Source organism: Gobius niger (genome assembly GCF_951799975.1).
Source record: "Gobius niger genome assembly, chromosome: 22".
Taxonomy (NCBI): domain Eukaryota; kingdom Metazoa; phylum Chordata; class Actinopteri; order Gobiiformes; family Gobiidae; genus Gobius; species Gobius niger.
This window is the reverse complement of record NC_136873.1, coordinates 14,797,125-14,819,767: the sequence shown is the minus strand read 5'-3', so window position 1 is coordinate 14,819,767 and position 22,643 is coordinate 14,797,125. Positions and strand designations below refer to the sequence as shown.

General features: G+C 42.5%; 1 protein-coding gene across 1 annotated transcript; it reads right to left on the bottom strand.

Annotated features, from left to right (window-relative positions):
- Positions 1 to 126: 126 nt before the first annotated feature.
- LOC306981229 (hydrocephalus-inducing protein-like) lies at positions 127 to 22,559 on the bottom strand (the record flags this gene model as incomplete). The annotated part of the gene is made up of 30 exons (XM_079580790.1): positions 22,441 to 22,559; positions 22,064 to 22,150; positions 21,352 to 21,477; positions 20,096 to 20,215; positions 19,859 to 19,993; positions 19,535 to 19,734; positions 19,321 to 19,445; positions 18,284 to 18,473; positions 15,834 to 15,939; positions 14,874 to 14,973; positions 14,523 to 14,641; positions 14,174 to 14,397; positions 13,667 to 13,734; positions 13,300 to 13,541; positions 13,041 to 13,141; positions 10,650 to 10,785; positions 10,195 to 10,359; positions 8,993 to 9,145; positions 8,665 to 8,903; positions 7,228 to 7,504; positions 5,703 to 5,846; positions 5,486 to 5,629; positions 5,260 to 5,352; positions 3,446 to 3,666; positions 2,541 to 2,649; positions 2,138 to 2,347; positions 1,854 to 2,042; positions 466 to 640; positions 293 to 387; positions 127 to 219 (listed from the first exon to the last, which is right to left on the bottom strand). The coding sequence occupies exons 2-30, from the start codon at positions 22,130 to 22,132 to the stop codon at positions 127 to 129; spliced, it is 4,368 nt and encodes a 1,455-aa protein (XP_079436916.1). The 5' UTR covers positions 22,133 to 22,150; positions 22,441 to 22,559.
- Between the last annotated feature and the right edge of the window lie 84 nt (positions 22,560 to 22,643).

The following is a 22,643-nucleotide window of genomic DNA, read 5'->3' as shown; positions in this document are numbered from 1 at the left end:
AAGAAATCTGACAATAAAGAAGTCTTAAACGAGGCCAAAAGTCGATAAAGCTTCCCAAAGAGAGTTCAGGTACACAGGATTGACTGGGAGTTTAACCTTTAGTAGTGGTATCTTTAAGAATAGGGTTCACTGTGCATGTGCGAGTTGGGGAAAGGGTTGGGAGGGGGGGGGCTCGTCTTCTGGCGGCTGGACCTGGCCTGGAGACTCCCGCTGAAGAGGCTGAGAATGAGAAAGAGTTTCAACGACTTAAGTGAGGATGGGAGACATGAAATGAATGAATGTTTGCACTCACTGTGGGGTCCTCTGCTGCACCCCCTGTTCTGTGCTCCTTGGCAAACTCTCCTCGGTTCATCTTTTGCTCGAGCGTTTTCCTGTCCGGCTTTCGCGCTGTAAAGAATGAGAGATTACCCGAAAGGCTGTAGGAGTCTTCTAGTGTTGGGATTTTAGTTCTAGCAAAGGTCATACGATCGTTCTGTGATAAATTGAGCACGAAGCAATGGACCACTCCCTCTCCAACCACAGCGATCTCCTGCAACGGCAAACACTCCACCTGCAAATGGAGTCTCTTCTCAAACCTCCCAGGGACATCGGGGACGTAGCACACGCGCAGGGATGTCTCTGTGCCAGCTTGAACGTAGCCCTGAGTAGAAACAAACCACAGTGACAGGTTAGACGGGTATGAACGATCCAGATGTTTTGGGTGGCTGAGCAGACGCAAGCATCCACAAGATCTGAGTAGAAGGAAAGTCGAAAGGTCCGCACAGCTTGTAAGCTCCCGAAAAGTGGCAAACCTTTCAAGAATGTGACGTTTTGGTGTGAATATTGTGCAAAATGCAAATATAATGTACATATATCTATTGTACATGTAAAAGATTAGTCAAAACTATACGAGCCCTTATGTATTTTTTATCAACTCTGTAAGGATTGTCATTTTGTATTGATTGGGCAATTTTGGGTCATGTGAAGATCCAATCAACAATTTTTATTTGGTGCAGGTGTGTGAAGTTGCGCTTCTGTCAGTCTCCCCCAGGGCACACCACCTTACCACCACCGTGCATAGCTGTCAAGTGTCCCGCTTTGGCCGGAAATCTACCGTATTTTAACCCTCTTTCCCGCCATCCTCCTGTATTATCCCATAAATCTCTTGTATTATAAGAAAATAACCAGGAAACAACTGTTTTGGAGCTTGGTTGTGGTGATGGGACGGCTCGCAGTGGGTGCCAAAAAATCTCCCTTCTTTTCAAATCCAAAACTTGGCAGATATGCCACGGCGTGTGGAGTGAATGAAGTGCAAATCTCCTACACTGTATGAAGCGCTTTGGGCGACTTGTGCCCATTCCATTCCATACAACGGGAGAGGAGGATTGTGATTAAATGAGGCTGAAAACTTGCAAATAGCAAATAATGCAAGTAATAACAAATAACTTGGGAGGACCTCTTTTTCTTATTTGGGTTGTGATCAACCCATCGACCGTGTATGTTGAAGCCTGGTTAGAAATCTTTGGACCTTTAGATAAGGGTTTGTGTGTAAAAGTGATCTTTGCCAATGCCTAATTCAACCTGCCTGAACTAAGTCATAATTATAGAAAAAAAGCATGAATCAGCGGTTCTCAACTGGCATGGCTTCGGGACCCACCATCTTTCTTTTTGGATAACAAGCTGCGACCCAAATTTAATTTGTTATATATGTAATTTTCTTAGAAATTATATTTGAAGAAGCACTGGATACTCTTTTAAATATGAAAATAACATCAAAACAACAGTCATTTAAAAGAGATCTTTTTCAGACCCACTTTTGGGTCCCAACACATCAGATGAGAACCCCTGATACACTTATTCAGGACAAAAATGACCTTAGGAGGAAAAACCAGGGGCTGGCCATCAACATCCTCATCTTCCTGGGAGTTGTTTTTATGACTCAAACTCATGTCTGGTTTGTTTTCTGAAGCCTCTGTTCTCTCGGGGTTCCAGATGGTGAAATGAAAGCCTATGTCTCCAGTGTTCTTCAACAGCACTTCAGCCACGGCCACATGGCCTACCCTCTGGCGACAGATGAAGAGCAAAGACAGCTGGTTAGCTCAAATCTTTATTCACACTGTGCAGGACTGTTTCGTTCATGTAGAAGCCATTTAAGTACCTGGGCTCCAAAGTTGATAGAGGTAGGGTCCAGACTGAAAGACATGTTGGATGCCTCTGCGGTGAGTGTGACTTCATACACTGGCCCGTCCTCCACGTGGCACTGGGCCACCACCTCACAGCTCATGCACATGTGGCCATAGAAGGAGAAACAGGTCACCTGCTGCTCTCCAGGCTGTAGACCGCCGTAAATCGGTAGAACGTCGAACGTCTGTAGAGTCCAACAAAAGAGTAAGCGTACTGCATAGTGTTGTTTTATGCACATTGGACTGTGTATTGACTAAACAAGGTAGGACTTCCATGAACTTCAAGTGTTTTCTGCACATATCGTCCAGCTATATGTGTTGATTTTTACTCAAATTATATCTATTTTGACCTCTGGCTCTAACCAGCTCTGGGCCTACCTCTTCCACCTTGGCTGAGCTTTGGTTAATGTCAGAAGATATGGGACTGGATGGAGCCAATGCGGCAGAATGAGGAGTGTTCTCCTTTTCTTCGTCCTTCTCAGCCTCTCTGTAATGAGAGACATTTTCAAAGCAAGAATAAAAGTGTAAAGGCAGCCGCACAATCCATGAGACAATGAATTTACAAGACAGTTAACGCCACACATTCCAGGTCATACTGTATGTTGTTTCTAGACTAAAAAGCAAATAAACAGATAAGTTGAAAATGGTAAAAATTCACATTCTGCGTGGTTGGATCTTAATGAGGTTCCAAGTAGAACTTCAATATGAAACATGACGAAATTGGAGTGAGACAAAAAGGTTGATCAAAAGTTTAAGACCGCATGCCATTAAAAGGTCAAATCTGTGTAAAAATGTGGATTCAGTGTCATTTTCTGTCAGGATTTCCCATTGTCATAATGTCCTGATGCAAAGGCAATAAAACGTTCCCTTTTTGAACGTGGTTGGGTGAGCTGCATAAGCAGGGCCTCCCGCAGCGCTCCATCGCTGCTGAGGTGAGACGCAGTAATTCATTTTGGGTTTCTTGAAAGATCCTGAGGGCTTTAAGTACTACAAAAAAGTCAAGTGGAAGACCCAAAGTGTCACCTGCACTGAGCCAGAGGATCTTATTGGCTGTCCATCAAGACACTGGACGATCCTCGACCCACATGAAGGCAGTTACTGGAGCCAAAAACATATACATTGATTATTTTAGAAGGGAATTTCAATATGGATTACGTGTTTGTTTTTTTGATTGATTGCTAGACTATTGTGTTGAACAAAAATGTCACAGCATAAAACCTTGACATTTAAAACTCCAAATCTGCTAACACCGAGGCTTCTTGCAGGCACAAGTCTTGAAATACCTGGAGGCTGTGCGACGCTGCTGGTCCACAAAACTCCAGCGGTACGTCACCGGCAGAGGCGAGCAGTTGGTGATGGTGACTTCCCGGTGCGTCTCAGTGGAGTTCAGCACGCAGCCAAAGTCCACCGCTGTGCTGGAGAAGTGCAGGTTGGGGAAGTGGATCTCTCCGTGCAGCTTCACAGAGTCCCGCTGAGGGTGTCCGTGGTACTTTATATGGAGGAACTAGACAGAGAGGAACCTTTTATCACAACATACATATTTTTATACATGGACCTAGACCTGACCAATGCAGCGACCCGAGATAAGAACAGTTAGTTCAATCCCAGGGGTGAGTCTTTGATTTTGGACAGGCAGTGTAAGCGATACACAATGGAAGAGGCAGTGAGTAAAGTTAAAATTGTCAGATGTGATTCAAACTTATTCCCGACTTTTCAAACGCTTTTCAAAAATCCCAAATCTTCACAGGAGTGAGTTTATATAAGCACATTTCACGACTTTCAGGCACCAGAGTGGAGCTTTAAAGCAGAACTAAGTAACTCGTGCCCCTAGTGGCCATAAGGTGTCGTAGCATTTTGCGTTTTTTTGGTTGTACTTTTTAATTGTTCGTGAGAGTAAATACTACGCTGACAGCAAAGACAAAGGGAGAGAGGGATATTATACATCAATTTACACAAGGAGATAATTTTTGTGGTTTATAATAGTTGGCCTGTTAGCTTCTTCTTCGTGATTCCATTAGTGTGTATTGGTGGTTCCGACCCGGAGGCAGGAAAGTTGCAATTGTGGTTTTCTGGACACCAGGGGGAGATGAAAGACCCTCCAATCATCCCATTAACACTTGTATTACCCCCAGAGGGACCACGGAAAGGATTTATTAAGGTAAACAATGTCCCAACTCATTTGAATTTGATTTGGAAGCCGCATATTAAACTTACTGAAAATAAAATCTCTAAAAGCATATCAATAATAAATAAAGCCAGACATATACTGGATTATAAATCACTTCGTACTCTCTACTGTACGCTAGTCCTACCACATCTAATATATTGTATTGAGGTCTGGGGGAATGGCTACAGCAGCACTACAAACTCACTTGTCCTTCTCCAGAAAAGAGCAATTCGTGTAATTCATAATGCAGGATACAGAGATCATACCCACCCTCTTTTCCTAAAGTCAAATCTACTTAAACTGAAGGATCTAATCAATTATTTCACCGCAATAATGATGTTTAAAGCTAAAAATGATCTATTACCAGCCAGTATTCAGGATTTCTTTCGACAAAAGGAGGAAGGGCATAGATTAAGGGGACACATGAATTTCAAAACTCCAGTTGTCCGATCCACTAGGAGGAGTTTCTGCCTTGCTGTTTGCGGCGTAAAACTATGGAAAAGCAAGAAATGTACCACAGTTTGCCAATTTAAATCTTTGTATAAAAACATGGTCTTCACAAACTATAGAGCTGGATATTAATTATAATTTAAACAACAATTTAAACAATCAGTAACATTATTGTCGCTGGATTTCTATGGCCGTGATGTGTATGTTGTGGAAAGACATTCACAGTTTGTAAAACAATTGTTGTAAATATTGAGTTGTGCAGGTTGTTGTAAAAGAAGAACGATTTGAGCTACTTTTGCACCTGTAAAAATATCAAGTAGAAAGGGGGTGGGACTAAATTAGGTCACAGTTCAACCCACTCCTTTTTGAACAATTGCTGTATTGGCATCCATTACTTGTTTATTATCATCTTTAAAAAGCACTGAGCAATAAATATTATGATTCTTATTATCATTATTCGAGTATTGTTGAAAGCATTACCTCAGCAATCACTCGGGACACATGGTCCTCACAGAAGGACGGGTTAAGGCACACCCACAGCTCCGCCTGCTTGCCTTCATCTAAAACCACTGCCTAGAAAGAGACAAAAAAATGTAATACTTTATTAAATACTCGTTTCATGGGCTGGGATGATACATTGTGTACCCAGAAACAGATGAAATATTAGATTAGCTACAGTAAGCTATTGTGCATGGGACAAACAAACCTTAGTAGCTGCAAATGTCTGGGCGCCCTGGCCGTCACACAGGGAGAACGGCTCCACGGTCTCAAGGTCCATGGATAAAGTCAGAGTGGAAATATTTCGAATGTTTAGTCTTTTATATTGAGGTAAGATGGCTTTTCCCGCAGCCTGAAAAACATGTTAAAAGTGTTTTTTTTTTACACACAAAACTCCAATGCAATTTTTTTTTTTTCAAACAAACCTTCTCCAAATAGAACTGCAGCTGCTTCGGGGAAACACTGAGCACGGGGGCCACAAAGCAGCAGGTGACATCCACAGCCATGGTGTTGTCGTAGGAGCCCGTGTTACCCACAATGCTGCGGCACACGAGCCGTTCATGCACTACCTGGGACAAAGAACACAGCTTTGGTTAAAATATTACTTATGCATTGAGCAACGGTCTGATTTTTTAGCAATAATGACATAATCCCACAGAGAAACCATAAAAAGGCAATAATTATGATATTTCAAAAGAATCTACATCCACACAAAGACAAATCAAAGTTTTAGTTTCCAAAACATTCTCAAAACGTTCAAAAATAAATGTGTGTGTGTCGACATGGATCCACTCACATGTCTGATTACACCGTAGTACATGTATCAGTCCTGTGTGAGGCGCTGTGACACTACAACAGAAAGCCTTCCAAAATAGAACAAGACAGCGTACAGTAGAGTATTGCAGATTATGGAGTAAAAACACAATTGAATCAGTGTAGTTTAGATTTGGCTGTGATGACAAAGTTTGGGACCGTGGTCTCTAACTTTTTTTTACCTGAGGAGCTACTTTCATCCGTTCTCCGATCCTCAGTTGTTTAAAACAGTGGTTCTCAACCTGGGGGTCGGGGGTTGCCAGATCATGTTGATAAATTATACACATTTTTATTGGCATATAGTCTAATATTTTATTGTAGCATGTGTGTGCTATTTTACCACAGTGTTATTATTTGTTAGTAATTTGATGAATTTCATTTTAGCCATTTGTTTTTTTCTTTGTTTTTTAAGAATTATGTAGGCAAGGGGTGTCTAAACTTTTTTCATGGGGGGCCACATATTGGAGCGTACACGGGATAAAGGGCCATTGGTCGAGTAGCAGAGGTTTAAATTGTGCCTCATGCGTTTATTTATGCTTAAAACCTTAATGCCAGCTCTGTCTCACAATAAAATGCTAGTTGTTAGGTTAGTATTGTGTAGATCTATTACATATTAAATAAAAAGGACCATCTCTGATAATGTGAACCGATTCAGCCCCAGGGCCATCAAAAATTGGTCTGAGGGCCACATTTGACCCACGGGCCGCCCTTTGGACACCCCTGATGAAGGCTAATGTGCCTATTTCTCAAGGTGTGACCAGGGCGGGGGTCACAAACCCCTTTAACAGTTATAATGGGGGTCGCGGCTCCAAAAGGTTGAGAACCACTGGTTTAAAAGGTTCTTTTAGAAAGACACTAGGTATGCCATTTTCCTGTTTAAATACCTTACGCGTTTCGTCGGATTGGGAATTTGACTTCCGTCTTCCTCAGAGGCATCTCCAAGCGTACATTATCAGCTGTTCTTCACAGGCGTGGCCACACTGACAGTTTTATTGCTTCTGTCAGTGAAGACGGTGAAGCAACAAAACTGTCAGTGTGTCCACGTCTGGGAAGAACAGCTGATAATGTAAAAAAAAATGCCCTTGAATAACAGTTAATGCTCCAACCCACCTCTGGCGTTCGATGTGATACACTGACCTTCGGGGACTGACACGATCCCGTCAGCACCATGTCCACTGAATGACCGGGGAAGAGTTCAACACGAGAGGGGCTCAGGCTGAACACGGGCCCCTCCCCTCGGGACGACCCCCCCGACCCTCGCCGCGGGCGGTGCTCCTTCTTCTTGGGGGGGAAGATGGGGGGCAGTGAGGCTTGACTCGGTGGTTTGGTTTCCTTGCCGTCGGTCCGCCAGTACATCCGGTGGGTCCTCAAGCCAAGGTTGCTCAGCTTAAAGCGGTACTGGTACGATCCGTGACTGCCAAAGCACAAGCAGATATGAGCTACAAACAATGTGAAGGCTCTCATTTTTCCAGGAAGTATTCATCATAATGAAGCTTCAATTGTTGACTGACTGGGTTTGGTTTGAGTTGAGGAGGTTTCTCTTCTAAACACATACAGCTATTTCTTAGCTCTTGTGGTCAGAATAATAGATACAGACGGCTTCTCTGGAATCGCCCATATTGGTGGGTTGCAGGTTCTAGAATATGATGATGTCATCGGACCCAACGGGGGGCAGGAGCCAGTTTTTCCTATTAACAGCATTGCACTTTCACAAGTCGTAGCTGAAAAGAAAATGTCTGAATTCGAAAAATGATCATTAATATGAGTCACTGGGTCCATGATCTCTCTGTACAAGACCAAAAATGTCCTCAAAAACACAATAATTTTTCCTCTATTTAACAGTATAGGCCTTTAGAACGCTGTGATGTCACCTGCAACCCAGCAATATGGTCATTTTTGAAAACAGTTAAGGGGGAAAACTATTTGGAAAAAATGTAAATTTTCTCTAATTATTCAAAAACTACTGTAACAAATGCTGAATTATGAATATAGTTTTCTACTAAATAATGATACAAAGACATGGGGAGGAGCTAAGTGGTTCAACAGCCCATAAATACATGAATAACGGAGAATGCTAACTTGATGCTGCATGTTAGCATCGGGCTAATGCTAACGGTTAGCTAGCGCTTGCTACAACTGCCGTTTTTTCACTTCTACTGAACAATCTGTTGCAACAAAATATCCATAGGGACCCGATTTACACTTGACTTTATTTATGTGATAAATAAGTTGATATTCCACCAGAAAATGGCTAAAAAGAGTGGAAAATTGTGTTTCTCTAAAGATTCTATTTTCCCCCTCGGCGAAGCCACGCCCCCTTCTATGACGAGATGCCGTCTGTATCTATTGGCTAACTTCGTGTCGGCCATGTGTAGGGTAAAGACCACTTCCTGTCCACATTGTAACATAAATAGAAATAGAACGAGATTGAAATAGAGATTACACAGGCTATTTTCCCCCTGACTAAGCCACGCATCGCAGTCTGTATCTATTGAGTTTCAGACAGTGCAGGAACATTAACACCTGCCGACCTTCCAAACAACCATCACCAAGCAAAACCAGTGTGCGCCTCACCTGTAGTGTGTCCCCAGATCCAGGCTTGGAGCGAACTGCTTATCACTGACAATGGTGCTCCCGGTGCCTCGCCCACACACGGCCACAGTGAGAGTCCCGCCGTGCTGCACAGACACTTGCAGTTGGTCTTCAAAGTCCAGCGTGTCCTTGAGGTGCGCCACTACCTGGAGCTCCAGCTGGCCCCCGGCCGGCACCGCCCCCTCTGTGGGCTCCACACGCCAAAACGACTTCCTTTGTTTCTGCATTTTATCACAACACTGTTTGTTACTGCTGGGCCAATGCAGAGCCACAGAGACACATGCACAAGTGTGAAATGTTTGGTGCTTACCATGCAGACAGAAAACAGTGCAGGGACAGGTGAATGGTTAAGAAGGCGCAGAGATTTTGAGGTGTCTTTCAGGACTGGGATTCTGCCAAAGTCCAGGTGTGCACTCTGAACATGAACTATAGGCCCCTGTCCATTACAGGACAACACCACCTCCTAGGACAGAGGTGAGAGAATCATTAAGGACTTAAGGTAGTTAAGTAGTTCAGAACAACTCAATACAATTCTTGAGTGACACTATGGGCTTTGTGCACAGAATGTTTTTGGCTAACTTCCTGTTTGCCAGTGTAGGTAAACTAAACTAAAGACTTCCTGTCCACTTTTTGATATACTAAATAAAAATAGAACCACATTTAAAAAACAGGGTTAGGGTCAGAGGGTTAAAACTTAAATAAACCTCAAGCCAAGAGTGTTTCATCAAAATTAGTTCAGATAGTGGCGTTAAATTAACAATAGCTTTAAGCTTCTAGGCTAAAAACAGCTACAGTTAAGTCTCCTCCGGTGAAGTATTTACATCCTGAATGAAAGTTTTGAACATGTTGTGAGTAATTATCCAACAATTGCTTGTTTTCTGCCACGTAATGTTTAAAAATGTGTTTATTTCAGCAAGACGAACGATCTATAGCAGTCATTTCCAAAGTCTGGGACATCGCGGCGCCCTTATTTACTCTATTCTAAGATATTTACAATTTTAAAGTCATTATGAACGTAACCTATGAATTGCACTGGTGCTTAGCTTACTATGCAGTATTCTCACTGCAAAAAGTATTTAACTAGATCAGTATAAACATCTCAATTTGAGCATAATAATCCAAATTTTAGTTGTTTTGACTAGTTAAGAAGTTCTTGGGCATTTGTACTAGATTATTTCACTTGTTCTGAGATGTTTCTGACTCGTTTCGATACATTTCGTCCTTATTTCAGGTCAGAAAATTGGTCTTATCTCATTGGCAATTTTACTTTCTTGTTTCAAGCGAGATTTACCCTAGAACTGGTCTGAAATGTCCTCAAACAAGCAAAGTAAACTTGGTCCGATCAGGAAAAGTGTCTAAATGAGTGAAAACCGCTCAAAACAAGATACATTTCCTCAATTCAAGTCATTTAAGCCAATGCTTGATATTTACTTTTTGTAGTGCTCCTGTCTAGTCTGTAAGTTAATCATATCATATTTGCACATTACTCAAAAACATCACCCGTCAACTGACCAGAGGTAAGTGGGTGCTGCCAAACACAGCGATCCGCAAGGTGCGCCGCAGCCTCCCCACTGCCTTGGCTGTCACACACACAGGCAGGTCCACTGAGCTCTGGGCTGGGATCATGCCTCTGGGCACGGGACTCTCCGTATGCAATGTTTGATCCTTCTCAAACTCCTGGGGCAAACAGAGGAAACAATAAGATCCCTGGACAGAATGTAACCAGAATGTAAGCTACCACTATAAAGCAGCCAGGGATCTCCAGCCTTTACCTCTGGAGCTACAGCTACATTTTTGCATACATACATCTGATTTGCGAAATTTGATGAAAACAAGTCCTATGTATCCACACAGATGCGTTTGCACTTTGAGCATCAAATGACAAGTTCTAAACACATTAACCACAATCTGGTAAAAAGGTAAGAGACCCCTGCTGTAGCGTGACACAGATCCGGAGTCCTCATCACCTGGTCTAGGAGCCCATAACAGACCGGGAGAGAAGTGGGGTTCAGCAGCTGTACTTTGTGCTCATAGAGGAGATCGAGGAAACAACTTTGGTAGTCCAAGAGCGGGGGGCTCACCTCCAGATACGGTACGACACACCTGAGCATAAACACCAAAGGAGAGCGTTGACACTGGTGTGATGACAGAGGGATGATTATGAAACAACAGACACATAAGAACACAAGGACAATACAGGCCTAGGAGAAAATGCAGAGTGAGAAAAAATGAAACGAATAATTAAATAAATACGAATATTATTATTAATATCATGACTATATTACCATGAAATAAAATGTGCAGTTTGTCCTGTTTCCGTTTCACTATTTCACTACTCCAAGTTTATTACAATTACATTATTCTTCTGCATCTATGTAACAAGTTAGAGGTCCTATATTTACACCCTGCCTAGTATTTTTTGGAGTACAACTTGAAATGATACTTGTGCCTACTATAGACCAGGGTTTTATAAGGTTTTAAATGCATTTATAGACAGGTCCAGGCCAGGTAATAATTGCAATTTTGTCTTGTCAAGGTTTTCTCAATGGATTCGGGCCACCAGGAATTCTGACCAGAATCCAAGATGGATTTGCAAACTGCTGCCTTTTTGTCTAAAATGGCCCCTTTTGGCCATGCAGTTGCATAAACGTAGGCTTTTTTCACCTAATCCGTAATCTGCTTGGACATACAACAGAGTACATTAAATCAGGGCCTTACAATGGCAGCAAAACCCTTATTGCTAGAAGCTTAAGAGATAAGACAAGATGGTACTTTATTGATCTCACAGATGGAGAAATTGCATTCGATGAGAGAGCATCCGGCAGCAGCACCCATTCAGTGCGCACCACTCTTTTTTTAACATGACCCCTTTGCTGAATTTCAGTTAACAGCATCTTGACTATAAGGAGTTAACGATGATAGCGTTATTCATGAGAGTTGTCGGATCATTTCTGAAACAGTCTAAGTCAGAAAGAAGCTCAGTGGAGCAAACTTAGCAGCAGCCACATCCAGCTCAGGGTCAAATCATGGGGACCCACTTTGCAGGGGATTTCTGCAGCAGAAACTGACCTGTTTTGTATGTACTATGGTGACATCAAGTGACCGGAACACTTTTGATGATGGTGGGCTTGGCACATGCTCAGAGAAAAATGTTTTTTCAGCAAAATCATCGCTTGAATGGCCTCGGGGGCCATCTTGGATTTTCTACATGACCAAGTTGTCTGATTTGAAATGTGATTGAAGAAACCATGAAAACCTAGGGATACCCAACCCAAAAATGACTGTCATTGCCCTATCAGAACATGAATTACAGCTCCAAAACTCTGGAACAGTCTCCCCCTAAATGTCAGAGCTGCTCCGACCATAGAAACCTTTAAGACTGCCCTTAAAACACATCTGTTTGCGTTGGCATTCAATTCAAGTTGAGCTGTATTATAACTGTTATTATATATTATGCACCTGTATGTGAAGCACTTTGGGCACCTAGTGTTGTTGTAAACGTGCTATACAAATAAAGCTGACATTGACATTTACATTGACCTTATAGGACAAGCAACTGAATCGTACTCCTCGGCCAAAGAAGTACCAAATTAGATGAAAACAGCCTACATTTCTGAAAATGCATTTTAGGCAAACTGATCATCTTAGATTCTGGTCAAAATTCAGTGACGCAAAACCAAAACTACTGAAAAGATATGTAAACATGCTAGTTTAATGATTACAGACAAAATGGACTCCTGTTATGCTTTTAATACGCTTAAATACAGGGGCGGACTGGCCAAATGTCCATTCTGGAAGAGCACAGAAGGGCCACAGGCTCTAGGGCCACCGGTCCCGCCTCAACCGAGCTTTACCCAAATCTAAAAGCTTAAAAAGAAAAGCATCAAAATAGCGAGAAAAAGAGGATGAAAACATGAGAAAAACACGGGCAAAAAAACACAACAAAAAATGATAGAAAAAATAATAAAAAATTCAACAAAAATGTAACAAAAACTCAACAAAAAAATTACAAAAACTCAACAAAAATGTGACAAAAATGAAAAAGAAAAAAAAAAACATACAAAAGGTGACACAACACAGCAACAGCGCGAGGAAAAAGGTCAGTTTTGTGGGTCTTAGCTTTCAAATGAGGCGTTACACAGCCAAAAGAGGACAGAATGCATTTGGTTTAGGCGGGTGGTAAGAGGTTAAAATATGTATTTGTGGAAGTGTCACATTTACGCTAGTTTGGGCCAGGCTGGTCAGAGTCCAGGGCTGTTTTTCAGTCCCAGTCCGCCCCTGCTTAAATAAGTAGATTTTGCATGTGGCGCGATGGCTCAGTCTTCTCCGATGCTTAGTGTCTGTGACTATAAACCCACCTTGCATTAATTGGCAAAGTCTTGATCTCCTTCCCAACCCCCTCCACGTCTACGGCCAGAGCCAGCTTATATCTTCTGACCGTGTTGGAGCACAGCGTCACCTTCAAACAATGATGAAAAAAAAACATCTTGGCAAGGCAAAGAATGCATGTACAAAGGCTATGTAAACATCACAAAGGGCATGTAGGAATTGGTAATGTAATAATGGCCAATAATCCACTTTCAAATGCACTCTTCCAATAACGTGGATTAGACCTACCTTTATGGTGACCTGTGACATGGCTGACACGGTGTCGGTCTGGGGGCTCACGGTGAACTCTTTGGGCTTCACACGCCGGTCCTCGGCAGTACAACACTGCCACTGCTGTCGGGACATGTCCTTGACCTGCTGGACACAGGTCACACTGGGGGGCCCAGACCCGTCGCCCGGAACGCGCAGCGAGAACGTCATCGGCACAAAGGACTTGTTGAAAACGGTGACCAGGGAAGTTTGAGGAAATCCTGCCACACACAGAAGATGTTAAACAATGGAGGACAGGTCAGAATTTTGAAAACATGAGGCGAACGGTTGTTGTAGTAGGAAAGATCTACGGGTTCACGCTGCAGCTGAAAGGAAGAACACTCACCAAATGCTACATCTCCGAAACTGAGCTCCTTTACGTCGAAGTCAAAGGTTGGACCAATGACACAGCCCCTGAAAGTGTGTTCATATTCAGTCTGTTAATTTATCAGCTTATTCATTCATTAAAAAAAAAAAAACATTAATCGTTTTACTGAACAGAAGAGAGAAGATACAGTAAAGCCTGGAAATTCAAGATATACTGTATATAAATCCAGTATTTCTCCCGTTTTCAGCTGCTAAAAAGGCATCGCACCGAGATGTTGTAGTTACTTCCTGGACATCTCCGGCTCGCTAGCGAAAAAACGTCATCAATCATCATAAAGGGTAAGTTTAGTCTTTTTAAAACTGAGACATTAAGGGATAAAACAAGCTATAACCTCAACATTGACCACTGCGTGAAAAATCTGTGTGTCTGGCCTTAAATAAGTCACAGGTAACGTGCATTCCTATAGTAAAAACAAATACAAAACTTCATCCAGATGCAGCAGAAAGACCTCAAACAAGACGTTACCTGAAATTCAAGTTGAGAGGATGAGGCTGTCCTTTAACTGTTAGCGGCAAATCCTCTGAAAAAGGTCCCAGCACCGGGCAGGAGAAGGTGACTGTAACCACCTGGCAGGCTGCGGGCAGGACCACACCTTCAGCCGGACTGAACGAGAAGCAGCGCCCGAAAGTGGTGTCAGGGCCGGACATGCGGAAAGGGGCGTCGATCAGCCCTTTGTTGGTCAACGTCACCTAGAAAATGACACGTTGGTTTTGCGCGGGGGATTAAAAGTGATAGAAATCAAACTACAGGCCAACTTCTTTAGTCAACGGCATGCTGACAAATTAAAGGTGGCAGAAAATACACAATAGCATACCTCGTACCAGTCGTTGTCCCCAATGAACACGTTCCTCATGTCCATCACGCTGTAAGTGGGGACGAGCCGAGGCCCCATGCCTTCGCCCTTGACCGTAAGAGATAACGGTGACTCGCGCCCTAGAGGAAATGTTTTATTTTTTAGTTGTAGAATCCACTGTAGTAATATATCAAAGTAATTAGAACATCGTCTAATTCTAATCCAAAATCCACAATCTACATAATGCCTTTCATAAACTAAGCTAGTGCTGCAGTTTTAATAAGGAAGTGAAACTATAAACACCACACCAGCTCCGTCCCAGATTACAGATACTTCTACCCACCCTATGACCTGTAATATCACAGTACTGACCTGTTATATGGCAGTACAAGGTCTGCAGGTAAAGCATGTGGGCCTGTGGTTTGAAGTTGATGTGGAACTCTTGTGTCACTTTGGGCCAGATTTCACCCTCCTAAAGGAAAAACAAAGCAAAGACGACATCAGCCACTCGTACTGGCCTGAGGGATTGCGGTCATAGCCTAAATGTGGTTAGACCCCAAAAACAAAGGGGGAAAATAACTACTTTTTCACTTATGACTCATCATTAGTATGGTTCGGGGAGTATCATGGTGTGGGGCTGTTTTGTTGCCTCAGTGTCATGTCTGGTGTTGGTTCTTTTCTGTGCTATTTTGTCATTTAAGTCATTCTGTTTTATTTTGAAATCTTACTTTGTTTCTCGTTTCAGACTTCCTTCCTGCTCCTCCCTGTTTTTGTATGTTTTGGTCTTTGTCCTTGTGCAGATCTTGTGGGAAATCTTTGTTGTCACTCCTTGTTTTTGACCACATTAATAAAAGAAAACTGACCAACGCATATGTGTCTTTTGTGCTGAGTGTGATACTTAGGGCCTGAACAACGTACTATCATCAATAGAAAAATTAATTCACGAATTTATCGAGACATTTAGCAGAAAAACCTGAGACATTCACAACAGCGTGGAATAAGTGAGTACACCCCTGTATTAAATAGCTGCTGACTCTTCTTTTGCACCAGACTAGACGCTCACAGCGATCAGGATGAATCTCGAACCATTCCTCTTTACAAAACTGCTACAGTTCAGCGAGATTCAGGCGGTGCACTTACTCATTCCACGCTGTCCTGTGAATGTTTACATGTTTTGGCCAATAAAAATATGATAAAATGTAAATGTTTGGATGGTATTAGCTTAAGCGTTCTTGTGATTTTAATAAAGATCAGACCACATTTATAACCAATTTAGGCAGAAATGTGAGAAATTCCAAACTAATAAAGTAAAGAATGTAGAGATAAACACACCAGTGGATGAAGAGTGATGGCCCCCTCATTTGAAAGGTCAAAGACACTGTCGTCTTGTGCGGTGTGGGACAGAGGACCCTCCTTCCCCTCCAGCCCGTCCTGTAGCCTGAGCAAAGAGACAAATGTTTAGGAAGGTCTTTTTTTAATCAATTCACCTGTACACTCTGTATAAAAAATATAGAGGGGTGTCATTCTGGTCTCGCCCGGCTATTGGGGAACAGCATTGACCTCCGATCTCCGCTGCCTTATTTTCCTCCTTAAACATTATGCTCTCAAAGGTCGAACTAAAAACTTTATTAACCCCATCGTGAGCTAAATAATCTTTGTGTCTCGAGAGAAAGAGATGTGGATCAGCACTTGCTTGGTCGTAAATGCGCTACCAAGACTAAAACAAATGCACATGTTCACCCCACTCCTCCTCGCTCCTTCCTGACCGTGGAGTCTGGTTTGAGGAAGAGGGTGTTTCTCCACCCCCAAGTACCTCCCACTTAAATGCGCTAAGTCTGGAGTGGCAAGATCTCAAAGTGCGCTCCTACAGAGGGCAAAATGTTACGCTATAGTCTGCGTTTAGAAGCACAAGATCAGGCCTTCACAGTTAAGCTGTTCCAAAAGGGCTTTTACTGGGCTGCAGCAGGAGCCTTGGCTGCTGTTTGAGACACAAATGAAGTTACACAAACATTTTTTGCCATGTAAATCGATCTAGAGGAGTTGAAATAAGAAAGAACTTTCGCATTGCGCTTTGCATTCAGTGCGCTGAAGCTGGAAGATGCCATTGGACGCTGAACTGACTCAGAGAAGAGTAAAGTAGAACACCCTATAATCAGTTAGTTTAAGTTGGCGCTGTCCAATAGATACAGACGGCATCTCTGGAATCGCCCATATATGGTCATTTTTGAAAACAGTTAGGGGGAAAACAATTTTGAAAAAATCTAAACTTTGTCTAATTATTCAAAAACTACTGTAACAAATGCTGAATAAGAATATAGTTTCTACTAAATAATGATACAAAGACATGGGGGGGAGCAAAGTGGTTCAACAGCCCATAAATACATGAATAATGGAGAATGCTAACTTCATGCTACATGTTAGCATCGGGCTAATGCTAACGGTTAGCTAGCGCTTGCTACAACTGCCGTTTTTTCACTTCTACTGAACAATCTGCTGTGAGAAAATATATATATAGGCCCGATTTACACTTGACTTTATTTATGTGATGAATAAGTTCATATTCCACCAGAAAATGGCTAAAAAGAGGGAAAATTGTGTTTCTCTAAAGATTCTATTTTCCCCCTCGGTGAAGCCACACCCCCTTCTATGACGAGATGCCGTCTGTATCTATGGAGATAACACAGAAGTGTCTGCGTGAGTAAGTAGGTGGATAGAAAAAAGGCAGGTGAGGTAAAAAAGAAAGAATGAAATGCAGTAGTAACCAATGTATAAAAACTGAATAAATACTATATTTGTCATTTGCATAACTCAAAGCTGACTGCCCAGATAATTTGTGTAAGAGATAGAAGAAGAAGAAGAAGAAGAAGAAGAAAAAAACTTTGTAAATTCTTCACCAGACTCTATACTTCTATGTTCAATAGGGTGACAAAAAATGATTTCTATCTCTCACAATCCTCACGCACATCCGGATTGTTCACATGGTTCACATGTATTAAATGTGTGCGCATAATTGTATGCAGATGGCCATTTGAAGCAAATACAATGCGCTGATTCAGACCTTCTACATTTAGATGAAGATAGTGCTTCGTTCCAGTGTCGTACAGAATGCATACACTCATTTTGAATTAGTTTTTGTTTAGTTTTGTCAGGAAAAAACAAGACTACAAGAACAAAGCTAGTCAGAAATCAACTTAGTGCTTTGAAAGAGCGCATTGACTAGGGCTGAGTACCATTAAAGAAGGTTAAGATGCTACTGGTATCGAAAAAAATAATCAAAAGCTGGTACTGAAAAACCCAGTATATATTTAGTTCCAAATTTTGATGCTGTTGAGTTCAGGAACAGAATGAAAGGAAGTGACTTGGTTGTTTCAGTTGTTTTTTTGCTCATTCTTTATAGGTAACATTTTCCCTATTTCCCTTTATTTTTTCCCCAGTTTTCCCAATTACCAAGACATTTTTTAAACAACATTTTTCATTATTTTTGCCACAATTTCTCCCAATTTAGAGACATTTTCAGATCTTCCGCACATTACTGTTCTGTTTTCTGGTTCTAGATCGTTCAGGTATCGTTATCGAAAACCAAGTATTGTTAAAGTACTGGTATATAAAAAAAAAAAACATTAACAGTACCCAGCCCTAACATTGACAAAGAAATAAATATTGTAAAATCAAATCCCAAAATTGTGTCAAACTTGAGTGAACAGTGTTTCAGACGGTGCATGAACATCAACCTTGCGTGCAACGAATGAAAATGATCGACGGTGTGTTAACTTTCCGCCTACCTGGACCTGGGCCTGTCCGTGGGCTGAGTGCTCCAGTAGTATTCCAGTGGGATGTCGCTGGTGTTTGTGAGGGACACGGTCTGATCACTGGACAAGGACATGTACGTGTTTTTCAGGTGAACTGCGTTGGACTCGAGGCAGATGGCCAATTCTTCACAAGCTCCAGACAACCTGATGTAAACAACTTCACCTGTCCCAGAAAGAGCCCAGAGGGACAGAGTCAGTGGCAGTTGAATCTATTGTATAGGGCAGGGGTGCCCAAAATGGGGACACAATTCTGTTGGCCTGCCAGAGAGTGTCTTACTTTAGCGCTAACTCTCTTCCATTCATTCTCAATGGTAAATATGGATGCAGTACACTTTTTGACCACCAGCGTCAAATTGGGGGCGCTGTTTCACTCCTTTCGCAAAGTTAAGGAAACGCTGTTGTGGTGTCTTGGTATTTATCAATCACAGAGCGTTATAGCATCAACTTTCACAGTTTTCCAACTTTTATTGCAAAGGTTGTTGACGTCGACAACAGTATATGTTAAAAATGTACTTGAATTGATGCTGAACTGACACTTTCAAAATAATCTAATGTGGCATTTTCTTTGAGTTAACGAATGAGGTAAAGGTGCTGTAGATACAGGTGTTTATTTTTTTTGCACTAAATTGCTACAATGGTTGATTTTCTTTTACTAAAATGAGGCTTTTGCCATAGTTACCATTTGTTTTAATATAGCATGTTATTTGCATACATAGAATCAAATGCAAATGTGGGCTATCGAAAAAATAAGAAGTATATAAAATAAAGTAGCTTTATAATTTGCAGTTATATGTGTTTTTCGTGCTTGACATCGCCGTGTTTGGCCCGCGACCCACAGGCACTTTTTCATTTTGGCCCTCGGAGACAAAACGTTTGTGTTCAGTAATTTCTCAAATGGTCAGCGACTAAAAAATCATAACACATAGTCCAGCCCTAATCTAAATAAGGCCATTCTAAATTCAAACTCAGTTCAAAGAGATGAAACAATACAAGTGTTTTGTGTGTCTGACCTGTGTGGTAGGACAGCAGTAGGTCCTGCGTGTGCTCCCCAGAGCTCAGCGGGGCGAACGTGACAGTCACCTGCAGACTCTCCCCCACCTCCAAACTCCCCGAGGCCGGCTCCACAGAGAAAGGCCTGCAACGCACACACCCACCTGTTTTCAAAGTGGACACATCCTGCAAAAAGTGGGGCTTGAACACATCCTCTTGGAAGCCGGGACTGACGTTTCGGTGTGCAGCCTGAAGTGGGCTCTGCTGTTTCCGATGTTGCGTATAAGGTGAGTCCTCTCTGTGGTGGCTTTGACGGGGCAGGTAGGTAAAAGGAGCTCGTCCCGGAAGTCCAGGATGGCGCGGGGCCCGATGGCAATAACCGGGACCTCAAAGCGCTCCCTCTCGGTGACAAAAACCAGCGTGTGTTGGTAGTCCTGGATATTGAGAAAAGAATAAACATGGAAATATGGGCCTCACACAGTCGGGACAACTTGGGACCTTGTTGATGTGATGTCAGACAGCTAAATCCTGAAATAATACCCAATGCAGTAACTGTACCTTGTTGTCCTGCGGAGTGAAAACAACAGTGAAAGCTGCAGACAGTCCTGGCGCCACTTTGCTACTCCCGCCCTCTGGACCAGCCACATGGAAGAACTGGGACTCCACCTGCTCCAGCCGCACATGTCTGGGCACCTGGACAAGCATGGAAGCGCGAAAATCCAAAGAATTCCACACACACACAAGAAAGTGAATAACTCTGCAACTCTCGAACACAGCCTATTATCTTGTCCATACCTTGTCCATGTTGAAAAGCCACAGAGGCAACTTGTATGTCTCTCCTGCGGTGAAGTTTTGGAAGAGGATCTCAGTTGGATAAGGTTGGAAAAGCGCCTGATCCAGGTCGACCGAGGACAACTGAAATAAAACACATTAGACAAAAACAATTAGTATTTTTGTTGTGTTTTCTCGAATGCTTTTGCTTTATGCTCAAAGTTGCATTACAGTCAATTAGAGCCACACCACGTAACATTTCACCTGCTTATTGTTGAAAAATAGCTACAAAATTACCAAACAAGTAAAGGTTGCTCAGTCAAATTAGGACTTAATTGAAAGTGCTTAGATATAGTTTCTACTAGATATAGTAGAAAGTAGAAATCAGTTTAAATAAGCGTTGGGGAAAATATCTTTGCAGCTTCAAAAACATGAAAATTGTGTATGGCAACACAACGGGGACAAACCTTGTTCCTTGTGGAGAGCCAGCGGCATTGACAGTACATCGTCAACGCTCCTCCTACTGTTCTGGAGTATTCATTTTCAGGCTTTTAAAATCCACAAAACGCAAATGTACTTTTTACTTTGGAGACTTTGTAAAAGTGTAGTGGAGTAAAAACTCTAATAATAATCCTTCATGTAGAAGTAACGAGTTTCTCAAATAAAAAATACTACACAAGTAAATCAAAATATACCTTCTGTCTACAGAGTGAGTTGGGGCAAAGCTCTCGATTTACTGATCGATCTACGTTCCCACCCTCACCTATGGTCATGAGATTTGGGTAATGACCGGAAGGACAAGATCGCGAATACAAGCGGCCGAAATGAGTTTCCTTCGCAGGGTGGCTGGGCGCACCCTTCGAGATCGGGTGAGGAGCTCAGTTACCCGGGAGGAGCTCGGAGTACAGTCGCTGCTCCTTCAAGTTGAAAGGAGCAGCTGAGGTGGCTAGGGCATCTGTTCCGGATGCCTCCTGGTCGCCTCCCGCGGGACGTGTTCCAGGCATGTCCTAGTGGGACAAGGCCTCGTGGAAGGCCCAGGACACGGTGGTGGGACTATGTCTCCGAGCTGGCCTGGTGTCGCCTCGGGGTCAGAACAGCTGGAGGAGGTGTGTGTGGACCGGGAAGTTTGGGCATCTCTGCTGAGACTGCTGCCCCCGCGACCCGGCCCCGGACAAAGCGGAAGAAAATGGATGGATGGATGGACCTTCTGTCTAATTCATCAAACCCTGTCCCAGTACAAGGCATACAACAGTGTGAGTGAACAGTGTGAATGTATTCACTTTATGAAACGTGGTGTTGGCCATGTCCAGCAGCTCCAGGATACGTGGTGGCTCCATCTGTTTGGTGTTGGCAAGGCGCTCCTCAGAGGATCGCAACAACTCCCGCGCGAAAGTAGATGGGGTCCTCTACATAACATAAAACACAGTCAACTTTTAAACAACAAGAATATTTCTATACTCTCAAACCTACATATACCAGAATTCAACCAAACTAACCGGCAGCAGTTAAGGGTCCACCAGTATAATTTAACACACAAAAACCTTCCTGTGTCTGAATGTCTCATCCAAACTACTAAACTAGGTGATGTTTCTGTCAGTTATAAAGTCTCGTGACGACTGAGACTGACCAAAGTAGAGACTGCGATTACGATTCAATTTGGATTAATTGCCAGCCCTACATTATATTAATTATTAAGATCAAGCCAACGTAAAACACTCACATTTAATTCACAAACTAATAACTATTGTCAGAGCCTGCCCTGGGCATAGGAGACTGAGGCGGAAGGAGGGGAGGGGAAAGTGATACTCAGGAAATATTGAATTCCATTTGGGTCAAGAAATGTCAGAAAAGGCTATGAAAAGGCTAAGTATAAATGCTGCCAGTACTTTTATGAATAATTTCTTATATCAATTGTACGGTGTGCCTGTTCAAACAGTTTAGTACTCGAGTATTTTCATTATGTACTGCAATAGTTCATTTGAAAACCAATACCTTTGTCATTTTCTCCTCAGTCTTGAAGAGCATGTTGTAACTTGAAGGCAGCTTGACGTTTGCTGTCATTTTCTTTACGCCTTTCACCTGCAGAAACACAAATCTTGTCAGAAAGGGTCATCGAAATAGCTGAATAAAGTAAACGTCTGCCCTGAAGCTAGACTTTATTTCCAGCTTTGAACCTGATGGTGGTTATTTTATATTATCATGCAAGAAAGTGAGAAAAAGATTGAATTAAATCATTTGACGCTAGCTTAGCTCCGCATCCCTAAAACTCTCCTCTAACTTTCAAGCGAGTAAAGTCAAAGCTAAATTATCTTCAACAGTGCTATGGTTACTTGCATTGTTACCATAAAGAAAAAAAACGTGTGGCTTACATTAGCTCCTGTCCATCAGATGATGTTCTCAACAGCACACGAGACTGCAGTTTAGTTGTGCTTTGTCACCATGGAAACCAGCACCTGTGCGCCGCCGGTGGACCGGTGTTGTGACAGGAAAAGCATCCCCTGGCGAATGAGCGACGGTTCTAGAAAAGCGGATTATTTTATTTTATTTTATTTTTATTTTTTTTAGCAGGTGA